Raw genomic sequence first — 25,754 nt, 5'->3', positions numbered from 1 at the left:
AAGATTAATCAAATATTTTGCCAGGGACCAAAAACAAAAATTAGCACAAAATGAAGGATAAAAGTGATAATTAACTCTTAAGAAAATATATGAATGGACATATTCATGCATAAATTATTACTAATTTATTCTATTTTCTATTGTTTTAGAAATATTTTGTCAAGTCTTCTCTTGTACGAGTTATCTTTTGAAACATATGAATATGAATTGATGTTGAAGTGATTAATCAGATGTACTAAATTATATTAGTCAAACTTAATCATGAAATATTTATAGATAAACAATTTATATTATTTTATTTTAAATTCTTGCAAAATTATTGAATTAAGAGCAAGTGGTGTAGAAGTCTAATTTATTTTATACTGGATAAGTAATGTATTGTTATATTTATTTTTTGGGTGAATGCATATTGTTATATTTAGTGGATGTGTTACTGTTGCAAATTGCAATGCGACTTAATGTAGCAGGTCAACGTTCTATTAGTGTTCTTTAACACCATTAGGCTAATTGATGATGTCTACAACAAACAGATGGTTTTTAATAGCATGTCAACGGCTCAATGCAGTTTGAGTTTAGTGAAAGTGTTACACTAGTCTTTCATAATGTGTGTGATGAACTAAGGTTCAAAATTTAGAGTGATGTCCTTCTTTTAATGTGTGTTTCAAACAAAATTATTTTTAAAAAAACTCCATGAGAAAGAAAAAAATCTTTAATATCTTAGGATTTTATAAAGTTTATGGTGCTTGTTTCTTCTTATTTCGTTCTTACCTTATTTTTTATACATGAAATTTGTATTCAATTTATTTTAAACAAGCCTTAAATAGGTTTTGGTCATGTAAGTTAGCATTTTTTTGTTTTTGGTTTTTTTAGATTGACACTTGTTTAATTTTTGTTTCCTATAAGTTTGTGTTTTTTTTAATTTTAGTTTATTTAAGATTTTAATTTTTTTTATTTATAATCTTCATAAGTTTACATTTATAAAGACAAAAAATAAATAAAATATCTAACATGTACCAAATTGAAAAAACACAATCTTACATAATTAGAATTAAAAAAATAAATTTACAGAAAATAAATATAAAAAAATATTAAATTACAATAAAAAATATATTTAAGTCTTTAAATAATGAATATCTATCTAGTTACAAAAGAAAATTAATAATGAAAAAAACTTTCATTATAATATCAAGTTTAAAATTTATGTATTGGAAATGTAAAATGAAAGTTTTATACTTAAATTAATTTAAAAATAACTTTTAAATTAACCATTATAAAATTAATAATATTGATTTTTATTAGATGATAATGTATTAAAGTTTCATCATTTACAAAATTTTATTGAACCAATAATCACCGGGAAACAGTGCCTGGGATTTGGGAACACCGGTTTTCTCTAACTCGTGAAAAAAAAAGGCAACAAACAGCAAAATGCTATATTCCACATAAAACGACGTCGTATACGTAATGTCAAACACTGCTTGTATATCTTTCCCTCTTTCTTAGTCTGCTGACGAAACTTGCAATTACGAACACAACAGTAACACTACCGCCGCAGAAGAGACCGAAACGCCGTCTTATTCATCTCCGAACACCGAATATGGAAGAAAGAGGAAACCAACACAAACACGAACAAGAAGAAGAAGAAGAAATCGTTTGCTTAGACGCGTCGTTCTTCGTCGATGACAAGTAATTCCCACCTTCTCGCTTTCTCTGCACCTCGTTCTCAAATTCACGATTCCGACGATTAATTTTTTTCTCTCTTTGGTTGAATTTGAAGTTACCAGCTGACGAAATTCACGTTCGGTTCGCAAGACATTCAGCTCTTCTGTCTGCATTCTGCTTCCAGTGAGTATTTATTTATTTATTTAGTTTTTAAGTTTTACAAAACAACACGTGCTTGATTATGGGTTGTACATTTCATATATATTTTTTATTTTTGGAGAAGAGTTTGATTAAAAGGTTGTATTTTTTTAGTTTTTGATTTGATTAGTAAATACGAGTAGGAATGTAGACTCGTGATAAAGGGAATGTGCATTTCAATGTTCTCATTCTTTGTGGAATCCTAATACTGATGCTAGTGTTTGTTTCTCATTCTTAATTCTTTATGGTCGTTATAACCGGGTTAATAAACCAGTAATGGTTATGAAAGTACGACTTTTTTTTTTTGGTATAAATTTATAAGCAGCTGTATAAGAAGAAAATAGTAAGATATAATGAATGGGAAAAATGTGTCGTTAGTCCTTGAACTCTCAATTAAACAAGGTTTATTGTACTTTCATTTTGATAAATTTGGTCCTCAAACTTTAATAAATATGTAGATTTTGTCTCTTCTCTCTAAGATTCATCATGATTTTTTAAGTTGAGATATTAAATTCACATGTTTTTTAATGTTTAAGGACCAAATTCATGGATAAGACAATATAGGGACCTTGACTACGTTTGACCAAAAGTATGGGGACTAAAATATATTTTTCCCTATAATAAATTAAACTCTTGTCATAAGTTAAAATCAACTTATTAGTTTATATCAATTTATGCACTTCAATTTTGATAGAAACTCTCTCATTTAGCTTCTTTGGCGCATAAGCTGATTTTAACTTGTGGAAAAATTTAATTTATTTTATCTTATTTTTATCTCATATGCTTCTAGAAAAGTTTATCCAGAGCTTAAATAAAAAATAAAGAAAAAAACCAAAACTAATTGTTGAAAAGTGGTGTTTTGAGAGGAACTGTGTGTACCAGTTATAGACTGCAACTTCTGTCTTATTTATTTATAGTGCGAATGATTGCAATCATAATCAATCAATGAGTATACAGGAACTAGCTAACAATTAGGAACCATCGCTGTTACAGTTGACTGACCATGCGTACTTACATGAGATCCATTATATAGGGGGAGTTGGAGTGACCACATCATTTATTGAGTCTCATTCTCACATGAATTTCAGTATTTCATTCTACAACAGATAATGTGTTCCTAGCATTTATTTTCTTAAATAGATATACTGTAACACTGATTGGTCAATTCTGCATATATTCACAGTCATAGTTTGGGCATTTACTTTGTTTGGGTGGTATATTATCTTGTGTGTTCAATCACATTTACTGACTTTTGTAACTTGGAATTTCTAGTAGGTAATTGGCAATGCTATGCATTTGCTGTATTGATTCCTCAAAAAGGAACTTTATTGTGCTTTGAGTTTGATATATGGCTATATGGCTTGTTGCTAAGTTTGAGTATGTGGTTAGCTCAATTAAATAATTTTCCATCTAGTTCTTTGCTAAAGCTATTATTCACTTGACAGGCTTAGGCTGTGACCTGTGAATGAAAACTGATTCTCTATGTAGTCTATCAATGGAAGACAATAAACTAGGACATGCTTTTCATTTGCTAGAAAAGTTCTCTTGATCTGAAATTATAATAAACACCGCTTGGCAGAGCCCCAATCTAACTGGCCTATGGTTTTGAATTTTTATGAAATTGAATTAAGGCTTAAATATGTTTTTAATATTTGCAAATATGACGAACTTTTATGGTTCGTTTGATAGGAGAGAAAGTAGGAGGAAAGAAAATAGAGAAGAAAGAAAACATGACTTACGGAGTATTTTCTTATGTTTGATTGGAAAGAAAATGGGAGGAAAATGGAAGGATAAGTTGACTTTTAGAAACAAAAATTTAAAATTTTCCTTTCTTCTATTTTCTTTCCAATTCAAATTTTAAAATTTTCTTTCCTTCCTTATTTTCCTTCCATCTAACCAAACAGACCATTAGTTTAGTCCCTCAAAAACTTTTTGGTTGGTTTTGTTCCTTGTAAATTTATATATTTTTAAATGGTCTTTATTATCTCTCAATGATGACATGACATGCATCAAGACATGTCACACAACAACCACTCTGAGATGGCATGTGACGTGACAGTCTAGATGCATGCCATGCCATCAATAAATTGTGATAGGGAACCACTTTCAAAACTTTTAAGGATCAAAACCAATAAAAAAAATTGTAGGGACTAAAACCAAAATTCATCATATTTGCAAGGACTAACAACATATTAAACCTTAAATTAAATTGCATTTGAAAATCTATCTAGCCAAGAGACCCTTTACATTGCCATTCTTATTTTTTAAAGGGGGTTTGGTGTAGTAAATGGGTTAACCATTTGTGATTCAATCTTCAAAGAGTATACCAAATAGAACATTTAGATCATAACACTGTTTACACAAGTGGAGTCGAACTGTCTAACATGATGTAACAATACATAATTGGGAACTTAGAAGCTTCTGTATAAATGAGAGTGCAACACTTTTCTGTGTCCTTTTGATTGGTTCCTTTTTTGCTTTCTGTATCTTCTATTAGCTTTGGTTACAATGCTAATCATCTTTTGTATCAGCTGATTTTGATTTGACAGGGCAGCTGGTTTGGCCTGGAGCCATGTTGCTGAATGAGTATCTTTCAAAAAATGTTAACCTGCTTCAGGGTTGCACTGCCATTGAATTAGGTTCTGGTGTTGGTATGTATATCTTCACCTTTAAAAGTAAATACCATTTCTTATACTTAGATTCTTTGATGTTTGTAGGAGAAACAATGCATCCTTAAAATGTTCCTTGTTTTACAAATCAGCAATGCATCCTTTATCACCCATTGCTCATGATTACCTTTTTAAGAAAATGAATTTCTTAAGTTATTTTATTATCTTCCAAAATCCAAAATATTACACGGTACCTAAACCTATCATGGTAGTCAAAATCAAATGATGAGTTGTAGGATCACCGATCACATGATACTCCTTTTCATTTGTTTGGGTGAGATATGCTGTGGAAATGGTGGGATTGGATTAAACAATACCACTATGCTGGCTGAGTTGCCCATATTTGATACTGAAATCCAAATTCTAAAGATCTCAAAGCCCTACAACCTCTTCTGTCATTCATGGAATCCCTATTCTATGACCTGTGGGTTCTGTCCAGGATTGCTTGATCTCCAATCTGTGGGAACTTCCAGTTGTGGATGACAGACCTCTAGTGGTGCTTTGAGTCCTCAACTTTTTCTCTTCTCTTCTCCAATCTGCTTCTGCTTATGGTTCAGAATCTTGCTGGTTTATAGTTGCTGCTTCATCCTGTTTGTGTGCTTTGATCATCTGGTACAGACTTTGTTCAATGAACTGATTGTGAAATTGTGATCATGTGAAAATGTCATCTTTTAGGTTTGTGTGTGGTTGTCTTTTATTTACTGAGCTGTAAATTACTTGTAACTTGAGTTCTGACATTTTTTAATTGGAGTTTTAACTTTTAATTAAATTTTAGTTGTGTTATTATCATATTTAGGTTGTTTTAGTATACATACATATTACATAATACATGCACAAAATGTAGGTAGGTAGGATCTTTCACTTTTTGTATGATATCATTTTTTTATGTGTTTCTACCCCATCCCAATCCTTGGTAGGATCTCAATCTTGATTATGTTGATACTTGATACACTATCCTTATTTTTTATAATGTTACCCTGATGCTATGAATGGTTTGTGCTTTGATCCTAGGTATTACCGGAATACTTTGCAGCAGATTCTGCCATAAAGTTGTGATGACAGATCATAATGAAGAAGTGATCAAGGTAGTGTTGTGAAAATCTGTTCCTGTGACACATGGTTATGCATCCCTGGTTATCTGCTATATAGTTTAATTATATTGTCTCCTCTCAGATCTTAAAGAAAAACATAGAGCTGCATTCATGTCCTGAGAATATTACTTCTATTTCTCATGGTGAGTAAAAAACCTTCTAAAGGAAGAATGAAAGATACATGTTTGATCCACTGAAACTTACATTAATATCCATGCAGGATTAGTAGCAGAGAAACTAGAATGGGGGAACACTGATCAGATAAATGAAATATTACAAAAACATCCTGGAGGTTTCGACTTCATACTTGGAGCTGATATATATATCCTTTATGTATGGATTCCCACTGTTATCATACTTAACTAGCATAAATTCCAGAAAAAAAGGCAGCACAAGATATAGATAATACATAGATATCTGTTAAGCTAGTTATTCATATTTCTTACCCCAGCTGATAATCCCACCATCTGTATAGTTTATTTTCTAAATTCTACTAAATTTTTGTGTCTTATGTTTCTGAAGATGGAATTTTGTCTTCAGAACTGTAACAATACTTGGGCTGTGATGTTATATTCATTACTAACCATGCATCCATTTCAAGCTGTTTAACTCTTCTGATAATCAATTCCAAAGCCTTTGAAGGCACTGTTTGACCTCTTCACATTCTTCTTCACCTTCATCATAATTATAAATTTTTGCTAGTTGTGATTTCTTTCTTAAGTTTTCGTGTCATTATAGCTTTATGAGGACTGATTCCAGGTATTTAATGAAATCAATAAGATCAAATAACCGACTATGCAGATTTTTGTGATACTTGAAATTAAAATATGTTCATTTTATCAAAATTTTGTGTAATAGTATTTCAATATCACTGAAAAATTGATTTCATAATCCTTGACAATTCATAAGCTTTCAGCAGTCAAGCATACCTATGCTTTTTGATAGTGTTAAACAGCTCCTGCAGGCTAGGGAGGACAGAAAGTGCAAATTCATTCTAGCCTATATATCAAGAGCTAAGACGTATGCAACCTAGCTTGTTATTCTTCTATTTTATGTTTATTTTCTTGGTTTATTGAATATTCTTTGCTACCTTTTTTGTTCCATTGACAACACACTCATCTAAGAGATTGAATGAATCCAGTTTTTTGTCTTACACATTTTGTGTCTAAAATGTATTGTATCAGATAGCCTAGGGAATAGATATTAGGGGTGTGTTTAGTACCCTCAATATTAAAGGTGTGTTTAGTAGGATGGTATTGGGCTTTGGTAGGTCTGGTTTGGAGAAAAAGCTTTGGCCAATACTGTGGTGTGCGATCACTCATGTAATTTGGAAAAAAAGGAACCAATGCATATTCAACCATGATAATGTTAATTGGATTTCATTGGTGGAGGAGGTGAAGTTTGTATCATTGTCTTGGCTTCATTCATTGAGCACGGATGTTAACTACACCTTTGTCCAGTGGAGTAGTAATGTAAACGTTTGTCTGATTGGCTAAGGGGTTGTTTTGTGTATTAGAGCCTTGCTGGAAGCACTATCGGTCCACGTGACAGTGATAGGAATCTCCCCTGTTAGTTTTATTTACATACAACATATAGTTAAGGATGGGGGATATGCTGTAGAACTATATTTGGTGGGCATATTGTTTGGTTGTGAAGTGCAGGGGATATTAGACATGAGGTTACGTAGTATTTTTCTTTTTTGGGGGAAAATATATATTAACCTCATTGATCTGAGTTTTACACTTTCTGTAACACAATTTGGTACCCCTGGTACCGTTTTTTTAATGAAAAAGAGTGTTTGCTGATTTTAAAAAAAAGGCATGTTTAGTAAATATTCTTTGTTAAGTTAATATTCTTTGCTTCCTTTTTGTTTGATTGATAGCATACTCATCCCAGAGGTTGACTGATTCAGTTTTGCCTTTTGGATTTGACGTTTCTCAAATGTGAAGTATCAGTTAGCCTTAGGAAATAGCTAATAAGGGAGTGTTTAGATAAATCAAAAACAGGTTCAAAACTGATTTATGTGGTAACTAGATTTTTAAATCAGTGCAAATTTATGTTGTTTCTAGACTATCGAGTTTGTCTAAAATTTAGTTTTCAGCTATTTTCATTGCATGTACTGTTTTGTAAATTTTTGTGACTTGGTATTATCAAATAAGAATTGGTTCTTTTCAAAATTTGGCCACTGCTACAATTTTTATCAAACTGGAAAAGGTAAAAGAAGCATATCAGATTTTGAACTGCATTTGTGAACTTTTTAAAATCTTTTTCATCTCCAACCCAAAATTTGGAGGGGAATTAGTCTATTTTTTTTAAAAAAAAAATATAAAAACTAACCTTTGACTTTTTGCTACTATTACACTTCTACCAGAGACTTCAAAATACCTTTGCGCAAACAAGTTCCATGAACTTTCTCTGTTCTCTTGTAACTTGTGATCGCAATTGTGAATTGCAGCTTCCCCTGCCTCCTACTTTATCCCCGGTTAAAGTTTCAATTTTCTTCCGAGCTCATACCTCAAATCCAACAAATTATTTACCACAAGCACTGCATTATCTGATTTTAGGATGTCATAGCTTATCTAGTCTCCATAAGCTATTGATTTGATTGAGATGATGATATAATTGGTCAAAAGTATAAGCATTGTTCTCACCTAATTAAAACTTTTCCCCTTGCAGCATGGATTCAATGATTCTTATTGAAGCTTCTAAGCTACAGATGCAGATGAAAGAAGTGCCTGGAACTCGGTGCACAGTTAAGAATCTTGAAGGAGTCATCTTTGTAGTTACTCTTGAGTAGAAACACTAAATATAGTTGAGTTTCCAGAAACAGACATTGCATGTGAAAAGGAAAACTGATGGGGGTTAGCAATAGTTGGAATTTCTATTTCCATTCAAAGCTACTCCCTTGCTGACAACATGGTGTTGATGACTCAGGAAACCCATGGGGGAAGATAAAGAACATGCAAGAATGAGAACCTATCTTGTGGAGTTTATCTTCCAAAACATAATTCTCTATTTAAAGCATACATGACCAACCACAGAAGATTTTCTAGATAGATTTGGTTGGACTGAGTGGAGTCTATCATCCCAAAGGTAGTCTTTGGGAACTTTGAGGGTCAAGAAGAGAAATCAGGAATTCATTTTGTTAATCATAAAGTATTAATCACACATTTTCCACCTTATGATTTTCTCAATGAAATAATTAATGTCTTACGGTGTGATTGGATGGGGGTATTTAAATCAAATAATTCATTTTGTTAAGGAAATTAAAATTCTTTTAGTGAAATGGCTTGTTTGGATAAAAATTTAAAATGAAATTGAAATACTATTATTTTTATTGATAATTTAATTAAATAAAATACGTGAAATTCAAAATACTCCCAAAAAATAGAAAATTTGAAATTCTTTTTTGGAGATGCTATTGCATGACTCTCACTCTCGTGACTATATGCTTGCAACCCTTGCTCTACTTTCTTGGTGGTTTAGAGTGCATTCTCACACTCTCTCACATGGTGGTTCAGGTGTTCTTATATTCTCTCGCGTGGTGGTTTAGAGTGCGTTCTCACACTCTTGTGTGACGGTTCACGCTCTCACTGTTATGGTGGTTCATATGTTGGTTTTGTATTTCTAATTTTTGTTATTTTGTGTTTCATTATTTATTTTGGTTGATTTTGTTTTTGATCTAGGGTTTGTTTTTTGATTTCGTGTTTGATTTTGTTTGTCTCTTCTCCATTCACCTCTCATCTTTTTATATGTTTGCAAGTGAGCACCATGTGTTTGTGAATATGTATGAAAGAGAAAGAGAGAAATAATCTCCAGGTTTTGCATTTGTAAAGTTAATTTGATAAATAAACAAATTATGGCTTTAACTTTTGAACAAATAAAAAGTTCCATGCCTTATATTCTATGTTCTTCATTGACCCAATAAATCGTTCGTGTTAACTTGCTAGTACAAAATTAAGAAGAAAAAAAATAGGCAAGTGCAAACATGTGTGTCATTAGGTTCGATTTGTGTCATAGGATCCCACTGGTGTTGTTTTTGGCACGGTGCATAAGAAAGTACTAAAGCAACCATAATTTGCAAAAGCTTTAACCGTTGAATGTGCCATAGTACTTCGAAATGTATGTGTGTGCATTTAGTTTGAATATTATACTACTTAGTTATGTTTTTGTTTTCGTTTCTTTTTTGTTATGTGAAGTTTTAGTTTGCATATTACATTAAAAGATGTTGTGAAGTTATGATATTAAACTAATTCTTAGTTAGTGTATTTTGTAATTAATTATAGTTCCATTTTTTAATGAAAAATTAAGTATGGATACACAGGTGTTTTCAAAGGACACTTGACTTACATGTCCTTATATGCAGGGTTAAATTTGATATCTCAGGTTTTTATTGATGACAGTTTGTATGATTATGCTGCTATGGATTAAGCGCTTCATGATTTATGTATGTCATATGTAATGTTAGAGTCGTGTATCGGTATATATTTAAAATGTAAGAAATGGTTATTATTTCCATCTTTTCTGCTAGTTAGGTTGTATTCAACGAGGATAAAATTAACAAGTTGCAACAAACATACGGCCCCACCCCGAATACAATTTTGTCGCCATGAGTCTATTTATGTCTGTAGCAACAAAACAGCCTTCCTGTTCCAGTTGCAACAAGAAAATGATGTTACACAAACATTGGTGTACGCTTTCGACTACCGTTAGAATACCATGTATATAGTTTTTAATTTATGGCCTTTTTTTAAAAGTATTAGTGTCTGACAACAATTTATATAGTTTTGAATTAATTACATTGATGATGCTGAGGTACTATTTAAATGACTTCTTATGAAGAAGTTATCGACCATTTAGAATTTGTTGTAGTGCTAGAGCATTTTGGAAGTAAATGATGAGTGAATCAGGTGTTAAGGTCTGTGTCTTCAACAATGGCGACACCCTTTGTGGTGGAGCTGAAGGTATCACATTTAACAGCGATAACAAGAAGTGTATTATTGTTCAATTAGACATTACCATATCTGAACTGAAGCACATTGTTGATTCAATATTTTGCATCAAGGATGATGGATCTCCCTTGGGTGGTCAATTATCCGCTCACACATCCAACATGTACTATCGACGTCCTATTAGCATGAAGAATGGTGACAACCAATGAGTCATAAAGATGTCTGAAAGGTCATAGACTCACCACGCAAAAACAAGACTACCATTGATTGTTCAATTGTAGATATGATTATTTTGAGCTTAGAATATGTTTTATATAATCAGAATCTTGTTCTATATAATTAGATATGATTATGATAACTTTTTTTAGAATTTTAGATTCTCTTGAGAAAATTTAACACTGTACCCTAGATTGTCGAATGGAAGGTCTGAGGTTAATTTGTCGACACATCTTTTAATTTATCAATCACTTAATATCTTAATTACACGCAGATTATCACATAGGTAAAAATATTAATGTTAACACAAAAGAATTAACGATAGAATAAATCTATCATATTTTTTTTTACTTTTTTGAAAACTAAATTTTAATTTTTTATTTTTAAATAATCAAACGTAATAGTTAACACTTTTGGAGATTGAACTAAATATTTACTCTTCATCCCTTTTTTATCCAAAGATTATTACGGGGGAATTAACCCAGTTCTCCCTTATCATTTTTTGCAAACAGTTTGAAGGCATACCGTCTTGCTCAACAAATGTAATAAAAAGGGAAAATATTTTGTTTTTAAACGTGTAATTTGCCGACAAACACATTCTGAAAGATAAAAATATAAAATTTAGTCTTCGAATATGTAAAAAGTGCAACAAATATATGCAGGCGTTAACGTGTCCCCGTTAATAAAATAGTCAATGTGACATAGACGGACGAATTTGTCACTGAAATGATTGTTAATGTGATCATCTCTAGTTATATGAATATATTTGTCATATAATATTTTATTGACTTTTCGTCTTCTTACTATATGAGAATATGAATAGGTAAATATAAACCACTTTTGTCATTGAATGTGTAATTCGCTTATAAATGTGTTCTTGAAAGATGAAAATACAAAATTTAATTTCTGAAAGTGTAAAAAATACAACAAATGTAGTTGGCTGTTAACTTCTGTCCATCACCCTTAATAAAATAGTCAAGATGTGAAAGAATGAAATATGAGATATATTTATCTTTTAGGGTAATTTGAAAAAATTTGTAATGATTGGTACGTGTTACAATTTTTTATTTTGGTAAATTGATATAATGTTTATGTTGAATAATTTCTATTGTGATAGAAAAATTATAATTGATAATCAATATTATCTTTATTATTATGTTAATTTTAAATTATATTTGCCAATGTATTTTTTAAGTGATTATTGTAATATTATTTTAAGATTATATTTTACTCTTAAATTAAATAAAATTTCGGACCTAACAAATTAGTCCAACAGATATATCCTCATATTTAGTTTCAATAAAAAAAAAATAATGACATTTTCATCCAATAATGATAACTTATTAATATTTTTTGTTCAATAAAACATACTAATACTTAGGTTAAAAATTATTGACATTTTTCTCCAACAAAAAATATTGATATTTTCGTCCAACAAAAAATAACTGACATTTACATCCAAGAATAATATCTTACTTACATTTTTTTTTCAATCTAATAAGTATGACCACATTGATAATTATTGGGATCAGGTTGACCATTATTATATTGACAAATTCGTTTTTTATCATATAGACTATTTTATTAATAATCATAGACGAAAGATAACATACGAATATATTTATTACATTTTTTTGACTTTTGAAACTAAATTTTATATTTTAATATGCGAGAGGAACATATTTATTAGTGAATGTGACGTGAGACAAAAAAAATAACTATTTCCTCATATATTAATTTGATTTTGCTTAGGTCCGTTTATTCCCTCCCTTCCGTATCTCAAACCCCTCATTCATTCATTTTGTATGAGTTTTTTCATGGAATCCCTACAATTCACACCACAGTCCTACCAACTCCAATTCCATTTCATGAACAAACTCTCTCCCAAATTCAAACCCACAATTTCCTCCATTCACTTCAGGACCTTTTGTGATTCTTCTTCTTCTCCTTCTACTACCCTCACCCAAACCCAGAATCCGAGTGACCCTCAAATCATAGTTCCTAACAGAAAGCGTAGGGTGAAGGCTTCTTCTGATACCCAATTCAAAGAGAATTGGTTGGCTTCACTCTCTTACCCTTTTCCAGAAAAGACGCATCTTTTGAGTGGAGAGCATGAACCGACCCACCAAAATGATGGCTCTAAATGGGTCCTTGGAATTGATCCAGATGTCTCTGGCGCTGTTGCACTCTTGAAAACACACGGTTCTGTTTGTTCAGCTCAGGTACCGTGCTTCTTTTTGTCTCTGCTGGCTAAAGTTCTTTCCTTTTCTGTCCTTTGTTACATTACATGGTTTGGTTGCGGTTTCATTGTCCTTGATATTGTGGGAAATTGTGGTCAATCTGGCTGCAATTGTGGTCGTGGTGACCCAAAAAGCTTGATACTGCAGCTGAAATTGCGGTTGAAGACTGTTTTTTTAAAACGTTGGCATTAATTATCAATAGTGAGAAATTTTAGTGGGAAAAAAATGAAAATTTTAGAGGTGCTACTTGTGGTCGTGGTCATGGTTTTGCTGCAATCCTTGATATTGTAGGAAATTGCCAAATGCCAACCAATTCGGCTGCAACTGTGGTTGCCAAGACCCTGAAAACCTTGATGCTGGTTGCGGACCTTATTTTGAAACCTTGGCATTACTTTATGAGTAGTGAGAAACTTTAGGTAGGACAAAAAAGAAATTTTCAAGTGCTACGTTTGTGCAGCACAAGGGTTTTTGTCTGGAGATTTGTTGGGGTTGGGTGTGGTTTAGGATGTGCTGATATGGGTTTTGTATGGTTTTGAATGGGCATGGAGGAACTGTATTTTATGGGTAAGGTTAGGTTCTGAATGTGGCTGTTTTGACATAGAAGGATTGTGGTTTTGTCAAATTTGGTTAACTACGGGCATTGTGTTTATGACAGTGAATGGAAGGTTGTGGAGTAAAAGCAGTGTTAATGGATATCAATAATGTCATCTAGACCCTACATGCTGTGTTCTTCTTGTTGTGCTGGTAGATACTGTTGCATCTTGACCAGTAGAGGATTGGATTTAGATGGAATAAGTCTGCTTGTAGATGATTTGCTTTCATGTTTATGGTGTTTGTAACATGTGTCTTGTTATGCTATTTACTTGTTTAATTGTAAGTTTCATTGAGGAAGAGGATATTCATCTAAAAGGAATAAGTGAGTTCCAATGGGGGTAGTACACTAGATTTTTATTGGTGCAGTTTAGCTAAAATGTTTGCAGATTCTGGATGAGGATTGATCTCAATAGTAAATTGTATTCCTTTCCACTTTTGTGAAGTGGTTTGGCATTAGATCCTCTAGGCCCTTGATTCTTATTTTAAAATCAGCTACTAGATTATGTTCAGAATATTGTCTCCATATTTCAAAAAGATGTTATTATATCATTACTCCAGCATATGCAGGTATTTGACTCTCCTCATGTGAAAATACTTGTCGGCAAGAACAAGAGGACCCGAAGACGCTTAGATGCCAAGTCTGTTGTTGAGTTGGTTCGTGGTTTTGATGCTCCAATTGGTATACTATATTTCTCTATTTTTATCTCTACATTAATGTGCAGACCTTTTTTTTTCTAAACTTCCTCTTTTGGGCTTTGTGCTCCAACTAGCTATTTGCTTCTATTTATACAAATGGTGGAAAATGAATAATTTTAGAATTTGGTTTAATTATCTGTTTTGACATTTTGTAATAGCTGTTAGTCTTCATGGTAAAGTTCTTGATTTCTTATATTTTCCATTTTCTTATTATTTAAGATTATTATGACATGTTTAGACTTATGATCTTGTAAGAATCTTATTATGATCTGTTGAGATTGTGATTATCATATACTGAGGCAAGGCTATTGTTAGGCCCATTTTGCAAGTATATTGGAGAAAAGGAAGGAAAAATACTGAAGGGAGAGTGGGAAAGGAAAATGGGCCCAAAGCCAATGTGGGTTGATTATGGAAGCTGAGGTGGAGTTTGAAAAAGGGAAAGATAGAGTTGTAATGAATGTACAGATGGCAAGCAAGAAGAGGGAGAATGATGTGCAGAAATCATGGAAGGAATATAAGTGGGAAAATAACAGAATGTGGGGGGAGGAGTTGAAGGATGGTGGGTATTTGGGTGAGCTGAGGGGTATCTCTCTCGGTCTTAAGGTTATTTGTGGTGTTCCTATTTTCTGCCATTTCTGTTTTCACATTGTAAGGAACTTAGCTCCATTCCATCACTGTTCTTTTCAGATTTCAGTCTTGTTTCTACTCCATTTTGAGAAATATATCAATACACCATTCAGTTTCCTATTCTATTGTTCAACCTTAACAGCTAGTCAGCTACAGACTTGATTAACTATATGAGTCTTTACGTACTTGTGTGCGTGATTAATATTTTATTGATCAATTTCTTTAATGAAAAATGTTGATTGAAAGGAAACTGTGGGTGGACATAAAATAGTTAAAAAATAAAAAACAGGGAAATCAATAGTATTTAGAATTTCTAATGCATTAATGTTGTATTTACTACTCTCCACTTGACTGTCATCAGTTTTGAGAAGACTTGTTGATGTTGAGACTTGAGACTGTGAAAAATTGTTGTAGATTATGTTTTGATTATATTTGTTTGTTATTATGGCTGTAAAGATTTATATTTTAGGAAGGATTATTGTATCTTAGGAAAGTATGCTGTTGTTAGGATATACGGAGGAGGGAAAGTTAGTTAAGATAGCTAGACTATTAATGAGTTAATTAGGTGGTTAGAGGGGTTTATTAGATATAAATAGGGGAAGAAGGATAGGAGAAAGACAGATCTGTATCATTTTGTAAATTGAGCATTAGCTTTTTGTGAAAGGAGAAACAATTGGAGGGAAGTTTTCTCTCCTATTTTCTTTTCTTTTCTTACTAGTCAATATCTTTCTCTCTCAAAAAACAGAAAAACAATTGGTCCGACTTGCCGGATCTTCAAGGGAGAGCTAGTGTTAGAGATGGAGGAAGCACGGGTTAAGGGGGAGCTGCCAGCATTCGTGGGGGTCCGGGGAAGACCCAATTGGGTGGATTGCTAGGGCTGAAAATTTCTTTGAGGTACAAGAAATTCCTTCATTCCATAAGCTGCAATATGTATTCATGAGCATGGAGGGTGTTGCAATGCATTGGTTCTACATTTGGAGCCAAAAGATCCCGGATTCAGATTGGGAGTCATTTTCCACAACTTGATCAAAAGATTCGGAGATAGCTATGGTAGCCATTTCTTTGACAGATTGACTACCTTGAAGCAAGAAGAGCAAATTGAGACAAAAACCCGCATTGAAAAAAAAGGAGATTTCCACAATGTTCTTGAAATAGAGGACCAACATTTCCTAGCTGAGACACACATGTTGCGCAAGATATTGAATGAAGTGGCTGATTACGAAAACAGCATGGATGGAAGTGGGTCTGATTGCTGTGAAGCAGAGTCTAGTTCTTGGACAGCAAAGGTGGAACTACCCACCTTTGATGGAGGCACAAAATGGGGAACTAACTTGAAGGGTAGCAATTTTGAGAGTGATGGTGACCGATTGCAATTCTTGAAATAAAAAAAAAACAGAAGAAAAGAAGGTTCAATAATCAAGAACCACACTCTTTGTGGTGGAGAAGAAACCAAAAATGATGAAACAAAGTTAGCTAGAGAAACAAAGATTGAAAAAGTTATGATGGACGGAGAAGTTGATCCATTGATGAAGAGGGAGACAGCCAAGGAAAATAGAGTGAAGAATGAGGGCTGCGAAGAGGATTTTCTTGATAATCCAATAACAGAGTTGATCAAGATGGAAGTTGAAGGTGGAGATGCAACCAAGCCTCATTGTTTTCAATATTCAGATTTCCATAAAAAAGTTGTTATGATGAAACAAAAATCATTGTTGGACCCAGATTCGATCATGAAGGTGGTTGGAACATCAACGGTGTTGGAATCTTGGAATTTCAACTTGCTGGGTGAGCCTTTTGTGTTAAACTTTGTTGCATCTATGACTGACAGCTTAGCAGTGGAGCTAAGGTAGAAAGAATGTACTGAGGCAGCCATGGTGATTAAAGTTATATGGAATCCACCCTTGTCCAACCCACCACTGAAGCCGCCAGACCTGAGTTTGCATGCAGTGGCCAGTGGGTTCACAGTTGATCTCCAATGGAGGGAGGCACATCCTATTTGAATAAATGATTCGGTTTTGAAGGATGAGAGAGTTTTGGAATTCTACAAAGTGGGTCCAATTTTTTACATATTGGGTTAGGCCCAAATTGGCTGTAGAAATGAGATTCATAAAAGAGGAGCAGAAACTTGAAGTTCAAACTGGGTGGCAAGATTTATACCGTTAAACTTGGATGCCTGTGTAGCTGATAACATGATAATAGAGAAGAGGTGGAAAAAAATTGCAGCATCACCTATGGAGGTCCAGATTAATCAGAATTTGCTTTCATCCCGACCTCTATCGAAGCCACCAAACTCAACCCCTGCATGAAAGGGCAGTGGGTCATTCCCAGCTAAGCTACAATGAGTGCAATTGGCTTCCAGCATCGGGGAAAACTTGAAGTGTGTCATTTCAGTGTGCAATTCCAGTTTTTAAATTTCAACCTTGAGGACAAGGTTGATCTTTAGGAGGGGTGTATTGTTAGGATATAAGGAGAAGCAAAAGTTAGTTAAGATAACTAGACTATTGATGAGTTAGTTAGAGGGGTTTATTAGATATAAATAGGGGAGGAAGAAGGATAGGAGAAACATAGATTTGTATCATTTTGTAAATTGAGCATTGACACTTTGTGAAAGGAGAAATTCTTTGTGAAGGGGAAACCCTTGGAGGAGAGTTTTCTCTCATATTTTTTGTTTTTTTCTTACTAGTCAATAAAATTCTTTCTTTTCTTTCTCATTTCAATTCTTGGTTCCTAACTGCTGTATCATAGGAAGTCTGATTGATTTCTACTAGATTTAGGATAATCCTTTCCTCTTTCTCTTGTTCATTGCTTATCACTGTTTTGCATCAAGTCAATAATAATCACAGAATATTCCATTTTCCTCTCTGTTTTTTTCTAATTTCTAGTAGATCTAATGTAAAAAGTCATAAGTTCATCTTTTACATTTGAACAGTTGAATTGATATTTGTGATTTCTCCTGTGTATTATCTGATAATACTATTGGATGAAGTATCAATTGATGGTAATTCATACTTCCTTTGCTTGTCCCCTATCACATTTCTGAATCTGCTGGTTTGTTATTTAGCATTTCTGAGATAATGATGCTTACTTATTCTTTTCTATCCTTGGCAATGTAATTTATAGACTCAGTACCAATTCTGCAATTTGCTACAGTAAATTTTGAATTATTGTTTTGCTCTTTTCATATTTCTTTTGAAGGTTGACACTATTTATGGTTGGCTATTAGCAAATTGACTCTTGATTTCATCAGGAACCACTGCATTTATAGAGCAGTCACTCCCTTATCCGCAAGATGGGAAGCAGGTTGGTATGCTTCCTCAAAGTAGAACATATTTTGAAGTTTTCTAAAAACTTCAAGATGTTTCGGTTTGTTAAAAACTCTTTTGTACTTTTGGTTGTCATAATTGTTATTTAATTACTCCATCAACTCCTATTTATAAGACCCAAATAAAAGTAGTGCTTGTTCCTTTTTATAAGACCCAATCCTTATTGCCCTTGCATTAATTATTTTTAGACTAAAACACCCCTAATTAATTGTATACCATAGAAGAGAGAGAATATTCTATACCATAGAAAAGAAGAGAGAGAAGAGTGTTAATGACAAGGGTGGTTTTGGAAAAAGCTATAAATTTAAGACAAATTTGTTGCTATCAACTAAATTAACCATTTTCCTTAATCTTGATGAATCAGGCAATTCAGTAATTGGGTCTTATAAATAGGAACAGAGGGAGTATATGTTACAATTGTATAGAGTTAGAGACAACTCTGTCTTTAGGCTGTCATTACTATTTAATTGGATGTTGCAATTTCATTGAGAAAATCTTAGGAATTTATTTCCTTTCCTGTTAATCTGCTGTAAATATCTGTAACATCTCCTGAAATTTCTATGCTGTAACCTCTCCAGACCAGTTTTTTCCCAAACAGTATTTCTAATTATTTCTGATATGGTTTTGTGATTTCTGACAGACATAATTGACATGATTCTTAATCAACTTCTCAGTCACTGTTGGGAAGAAAATTCTGCCTAAAGAGTCTGTGAGTTTAAAATGCTTTTCCTTCCGAGCTCGACCAAAACATTTTCCTTGAGTAGCAGCAAAATTAATTGCTCAAATCTTCACTGTAATCGGACTAGAATGAGATGGTTGTCATTAGGGTGGTGTCTACATTCAGTGTATGTTGGGAGTGCTGGGATATTGGCTGTTGTCAAGTAATAGCTTCTACTAGACTACCTACTTATTAACATGAGTAGTCTAATATCTAATAGTCTATTCTTTTCTGATAGAGACCCATTTTTAACAGGGGAGGAAGAGCAGCATTTTCCTAGTTAACTTACTTGTGGGGACTTCTGAAGTTTGACAAGAATTGTGCTAATCAAGTTTAAGTGAAGTTCATATGCTTGCTAATAATGACTGAAAGATCCGGAAATTGGCTATAGTTTTTACTTTTTAATGTTTAAACTTTTTAGGTTAGGTGATTTTTCTTCAATGAAATGCATGTAGTTTGCTTTGTTCTATGATTTATTTTTCAGTTTTGAATTTTGATCTTTTGATCATAGTTTTAATTTTGTTGTATTAATATTTTGAAAAGTGTTTTAATTTTATTTATGTCATATTAATATTTTGTCTCTCCATCTTTTTGCATTCAAGGGCTGGTGGAGTGGAGGATTTGGGTATGGGCTGTGGATTGGCATCTTAGTTGCCTCAGGATTTTCTGTTATTCCAGTGCCATCGTTTACTTGGAAAGCAAAATTTGAACTCTCTGGAAACGGGACTACAAAGGTTGGTTTGGTCCCAACTGTACAGATTAGAGCGGATGCTTACTAATTATCATGCACAATTTTTCTCAGTTTCAAGGTTTCTTTATTTATTTCCAAAAATGTGATGTTAGTTTTCATGGAAGAAAGAAAAAATATTGTCAGTTGAAACTAATAATATTTAAGCAAGTACTTAACATTTTGCATACTATGCTTCTTAGAATTTGGGCTTAGGGCCTAACTCAACCCAAAATTTGGCTTGTTTGTAAGGTGAGAACTGGTCAAGCCTTACAAGGACTACATTGGCCAAATCTCTAATCAATATGGGATCTCCACACTCTTTTTGGCTTTCCTTTAATTTTAGTCACTACCCCTGCTGTTTGCAGCTTTTCCATCCACCATCCGCTCAAATCTTATCCACCGAGTCATAATCTGATCTGTCTTACCATGTCATCTATGCCCTATCCCTGCAAGTTTCTCCATTCACAGTCATCAGAGTCTTCATAAGACTACACACATTATTTGTCTCTGGTTTCCCTTGCCATTGCATGTGCTCTGTCCACTGCCTTCAGTCCTGTTGAGTTTGCTAGCCTCCCCTGGTCTGATTTTGATGACCACTTGTAATTTGCGAGTTCCTTTTTTGATTCATCTCTTGGATATTTTTTACTATTGTTCTCACTGGTGTTGCCTTCTTGTTGTCAGCTCTTTTATGCTGCTGGTTCTATTGTTTGTTTGTGGGCAAATGCTGTTGTTTGGGTCTTATGGGAGCCTTGGTTTTTGGCAGCATGTTAGAGGTTCTTTGTAGTCACAACTGGCAAACTCACTTCCTTTTTCCTTTTAAGACACATGATTCTAGTTTTGAGGGAGAGAAAGGAGAAAGGTGTCTAGCCTTGTCTTTTGTCCCAGACACTACCTTAGTCTATCTCAAAGCACTTTGGTCCCATGGCAGTCCCAGTGAATCATCCTTTGCCCTGCGGTCATTCTAGGGATTCAGACCAGAAGCCCCAGAAAATTGTCTTGGCCACATTGGTCTTTGTCTCAATCAATAGATCTGACCTCAGCATTTGTTTTTATCTCAGATGTGATCTTGCCCCAACTTTTGTACTAATTTTAGTCTGACCCTATCCGAATCTCCCTGATGTCTTCAGCTTTTCGTCTCAGAGTTTCCTTGTCTTTTGGATGGAGTCCACATTATTGCAAAAAGATAAAAAGAAAAGGGGTTTATTTGTAATAAGCTTAAAACTTCGTAAGCTTTAGATTGAGGGTGTGTTAAATTATATGAAAATAACTTATCATATCTTAGAATATCATAGATTATTCTTTTTTCAAGTTAGCTAGGATTTTTATTAATGAAAATAAAGGTTAGTGCTCTAGGTTTTTTGAACATATCAAATAATAGATCAACACATTGTAATACATCTCAGTTAATATGAATTCAATGATACATGAGGAGTGCTAGTAACACTCTAACACACTCCTTTTAACACACTCTATTATTGGTTAAAAATTATTGAAAACTACAAATCCATGAGAGACTCGTTAAACAAGAAATGAGTCCAACAAAAATTTGAAATTTCCAATAAATTTTAGCCAATAGTAGATAGTTTGTTCAAAAGAGTTTTTTAACATTTCTCATATTTCAGTAACTTTTCCTCCCTCTACCTAAAACCCAAAAATTTCAACGTATACTATCTCTCAACATCCTTAAAGGAAATTTGAGCATTTACTGTATATTCTGCAATGCTTTCTCTACATGGTATTTCCTAAATATTGTTGACTCTTCTTGGTTTTTAATAGCTTTTGGACATTTTATAATGCAGGATGATAGCAGGAGAATTGCATCTACATTATTTCCTTCAATGACTTCCATGCTAAGTAGGAAAAAAGATCATGGTACTTCTCTTGTTTTGCATGTTATTTAATTGACTACCATGTTATTTGATCATAAATTATCTTCAAAATGTACTAGAATGGGAATGCTAATGCCTAATGAAGCTAATCCAAATGCTAGAAATCGTAAGCTGCTTTTACACATTTTAAAATTTCGCTGTTAAAATTTTAAAGATCCTACAATTTATCAAAGGGCTTGTAGTCCAGTACTATATGATGTATTAAATCACTGGAAAGGTTCCTCCAGTGTCATGTTATTGTGGATCATATTGCAGCTTTTGATTGGATTCCTTTTATTTGGGGAGAGGGCAGCTACAAATTTTTTATTTTATTTAGGTAAATTGTGTTGATTGCGAACCCAAAAAAGCTATAGTTTGTAGTAGAAACTATTAGTGTTAGTAGTCACTCCCTGTCCATAAACAAATGACATTTGATCCTTGGTAGCATTAACTTCAACAAATTTATTTCTTTTCTACTACAAAGTTGTGGAATTCCCACTTATCCAAAAGCTTATCCAATGAATGAATGGTCTTTCGTGCTTGTGCCCGCATATATAGTAATATATTCTTCATCAGATAAATGATAGGAAAACACTTTGACATTTTATTTTGAACACTATAATAAGCTAAGATTTTATGTTGACCCTACTAATAAACAGTGAACCTTCCTGGGTTATTTTTAGTCCCCACTCCCCAATATGATATGTCACCCAATAATATAAAGTGTTGAAAGGTGTATCAGAATGTGTTTTAGGCATTTCTCTTATTCATTATTGAACTTAAGAGCTTTATTACCCAATTCAAGGATCCATTAATCTGGAACCCCTTGATTTCATATAATTTAAGCCAATACATGGTTCTGTTATCTATTCAGATTACTTATATTATAAGATTTCAAACATCCATTGAGCCCTAGTAGTAGGTTTTCTTCTAAATGCACTCTCCATTTCTGAAATTTTGTTGAAAAAGAGTGTTCGTGGTGATTGGTTCCTGTTTGTTACTATACACCTTTTGAACGTGCTTTGGTTTTAATGAATTTGTATTGTTTCAGGAAGGGCAGAGGCTTTACTAATTGCAGCATATGGGCAAGACCAAAACAAAACCTTGAAACCTTCTTGTTGTGACACCATCCTCGACAATTTAGAAAACTGAAAATTCGCATATTTAAGAGCTTCAGCCCCTCCCTTCTCTTTCCATGTAATTTGGCTACCATTTGTAATTGTTCTAAATAGTAATAGTATTGTGAACTTTATTTTAGTTATTTTTTTTGGTAGTTAGGCAAGGGTAGTCTACGGACTCAGAACACTCAAGGATTAATCTTTTTTTTTTTTATCTGTGAAAATCATACAGTTTATTCATTTTGATGTCTACATATATATTATAAAATATATCCATATTTTATTTAGTTATAATTCACAAATTCTCTTCATGTAATATTTTATATGAGATTTGTTAAAATTACATAATTGATTCATTAAATATATTTATATTGCAAAATAGTTTTAAATAATTTCTTTGCTAACATCATAAATAAAATATTTTTAATTATTTCATGCATTGCATAAATATATTGTATTAAAGAAAATTAAAATTGTTCGGCAATAATAAACATTGTAAAAAAATATTTTTTAAAAAAATTATATAATGTAATTTATACAATTTCATTTTATATTTTATCTTATTTTTTTTATATTATTACATATTAATCTGTTTATATTTTCTGTGATTAAAAATGAAGTTAAAATTAAAATAAATTGCGCACATTGCACATGTAGAAAACTAGTTAGTTAATTACAATCATTTTATCATCTATTCTATAAGCACCAATCACCATTATATATGTACCAAAAAAACACCTATAAACATTATAGAACTCGACATTCTTCCCCTAGAGAAGTTCACATAAGTTTGAAATAAATTCAAATTAACTAGGCCATAATTGATAGATCTTTTCTTGAGCAGAAATTTCAGCTTTTTATTTTCGTCACAATGCATTACATATTTACATATATTAGGGAATAGTTGCACAACAATTATCACAGCATCCATGCTCTTCATTTCTAGGGCAACTTTTCTGGACTGGTTTTTTCAAAGAGATGTTTTGGAAATCCTTAATTGAGCAGGTTTAGTCATTCCGTATGATCACGAATAGACTTAACAAAATTTGTGGGGAGCTTGGAAATCAATTTGGACATGGGCAGAAATGTTTAAATGTCATGGATTTTGTTTTGGCCCGTAGATGAAGTTGATAATTCTCAAGGAGATGTTTTTTTAAAGCACTAAATTAAGTAGCATTTAAAAGATTGTAAGAATCTAAATAGAACCAGAAAGTTGTAAAGTCATATTCAAGTGTTAAAAATATGTAGAAGAATTGTAAGCATTGGTACAAGTAAACTTCACTGGGAAATTATGACAAGTAGCACTGTTTTCAAATCTAGAATCCCGAGCTTATATATTAAAGCTAAAGCCTCCTAAGGATATGCTGCAACTTGAAGGTGTACGTTTCAAAACCTAATCAACACAATGAAGAATTTTATCTTCTCATGATGCTATAACTGTCTCATCATTCATAACAATTATATATACTTGACCACCATGAAACCTCATGGATCTTGCCAACAATGCTGTGTTGACCACTAGTAAATATTCTGTGACATAACCTCAGGAAAACAAGAGAGAAAAAGATATATGAATTGAAGCTTCTGAGAGTTTTGAGGGCAGGATAATAGCCCAAAAGTCTTTAATTTGTTTATGTACGTTGTCCTTTCTCTATGGTTTGAACTTGACAATATTTATGTAGAACAACCTTTCCTGAATCTTTATTTAAATTAAGAAACTGAACCCAAGACCTTTTATTCGCACACCCATGATCTAGCTATGTCCATGTCAATGTAATATTCTACATTTTTTTACTTGGTAAATGATTTTTTTGATATTGAAAATTGAAAGATTGAATTATACATCAATTTGCTCCTTCAAAATTTATATTTATTAATTCCCTCTACATCTAAATTTCACTCCAAGAAATCTATAACGAAATTAGTTGAAGAAATCTCTTTTTTGAGGGTCATGTGTCTTAAATCAAAATTGAAGAATGATGGTATACTGAATTTATACGAATTAATATAGATAAATATCATTACAAAGTATCAATTTATTCTTTATAATTTTTTGATAAGAAAATGTTTTATTTCTGTAATTTCCCTCTTCACTTACCATTCCTTGTTGTAATGAGATAATATCGCCCTCTTCTGGAAACAGCATTGCTACATGAATTTTCAAGTACTACAGAAACCCATTTGACATTTTGTTCTAGTTCCACTTGCAACATCACACACCCTATTCCAAGTTTAAATTGGACAGTCCTGTTCAATAAAGAAAATATTAAATCTAAAAGTAATTTCCACTGTTTAAGGTTTTTACTTTAGCACCTTCAATTGATTTCCATCACTTTGTTTTCATAGAAATTTTGGCTCAGTTGTGTTGAAAATGGAATAATTTCTTTACATTGATAGGTCAAGTTGTGTATATAAGAATTTGTCATAGTAAAGCAACATTAAGAATATTCTCTGCTTTCACACAAAATCAAAGAATAAGGACCCCCTACCATTAGTATTGTGCAGAGGAAATGTATGGCCCCATTGCCGCAACACCACCCAATCGTAGTAATGCTTGTTCTTTAAGCTTCATAACTTCTGGGTCAATTTTTCTCTGGATTTCCGGGATATGCCAATTTATCTTTAAGGGCAAAAGTGTTATTTAGGTGTCGGTAACTAAATTCTTCCACTCGTGACAGAAAAAATGCATTCCCCATTTATTAATTAGTTTGATATTTTGAATAATGTTTCTGTGAATACCTTGCTACATGCTAATAATAATAGACACCAGGAAAAAAAAGAGATAAAAAAAGAGAATTGCATGTATTATAATATTAATGGTGATTTTTCTTTGATCGTAGAGATCAAATTTAGGTATATATAAAAACTCATACATCCAATTCTTGAGTTGGATCTCCTTCTATTTTTATAGGTGATATGATGTGATAAAAATGTCAAATAAATATATATATATATATATATATATATATATATATATATATATATATATTAAAAGTCTTCATGTATCATTTTGTCAATTTTTACATATCTTACATATAATTATGATTTATTTTAT

At 32.6% G+C, this 25,754-nt stretch overlaps 2 protein-coding genes across 3 annotated transcripts; both read left to right on the top strand.

Moving 5' to 3' along the window:
- Window positions 1-1,465: 1,465 nt before the first annotated feature.
- On the top strand, window positions 1,466-8,833 carry LOC100818668 (protein N-lysine methyltransferase METTL21A). The gene is made up of 8 exons (XM_006585289.4): window positions 1,466-1,686; window positions 1,778-1,845; window positions 4,392-4,511; window positions 5,541-5,614; window positions 5,703-5,763; window positions 5,841-5,942; window positions 6,529-6,640; window positions 8,297-8,833. The coding sequence occupies exons 1-8, from the start codon at window positions 1,598-1,600 to the stop codon at window positions 8,415-8,417; spliced, it is 747 nt and encodes a 248-aa protein (XP_006585352.1). The 5' UTR covers window positions 1,466-1,597; the 3' UTR covers window positions 8,418-8,833.
- A 3,698-nt stretch (window positions 8,834-12,531) lies between these two features.
- Window positions 12,532-22,838, top strand: LOC100775189 (Holliday junction resolvase MOC1, chloroplastic). 2 transcript variants are annotated; one of them, XM_003532829.5, is made up of 6 exons: window positions 12,532-13,010; window positions 14,190-14,301; window positions 18,190-18,242; window positions 19,586-19,717; window positions 21,513-21,585; window positions 22,633-22,838. In XM_003532829.5, exons 1-6 carry the CDS (start codon window positions 12,594-12,596, stop codon window positions 22,731-22,733), a joined length of 888 nt encoding a protein of 295 aa, XP_003532877.2. In that variant the 5' UTR covers window positions 12,532-12,593; the 3' UTR covers window positions 22,734-22,838. The 2 variants fall into 2 exon arrangements, with proteins under 2 accessions (XP_003532877.2, XP_014634471.1); XM_014778985.3 differs by having other exon boundaries at window positions 14,181-14,301.
- The last annotated feature ends 2,916 nt before the right edge of the window (window positions 22,839-25,754 follow it).

Source organism: Glycine max, chromosome 8 (assembly GCF_000004515.6).
Source record: "Glycine max cultivar Williams 82 chromosome 8, Glycine_max_v4.0, whole genome shotgun sequence".
NCBI lineage: Eukaryota > Viridiplantae > Streptophyta > Magnoliopsida > Fabales > Fabaceae > Glycine > Glycine max.
The sequence above is the reverse complement of the archived record's forward strand: the minus strand, read 5'-3'. Positions and strand labels throughout refer to the sequence as shown.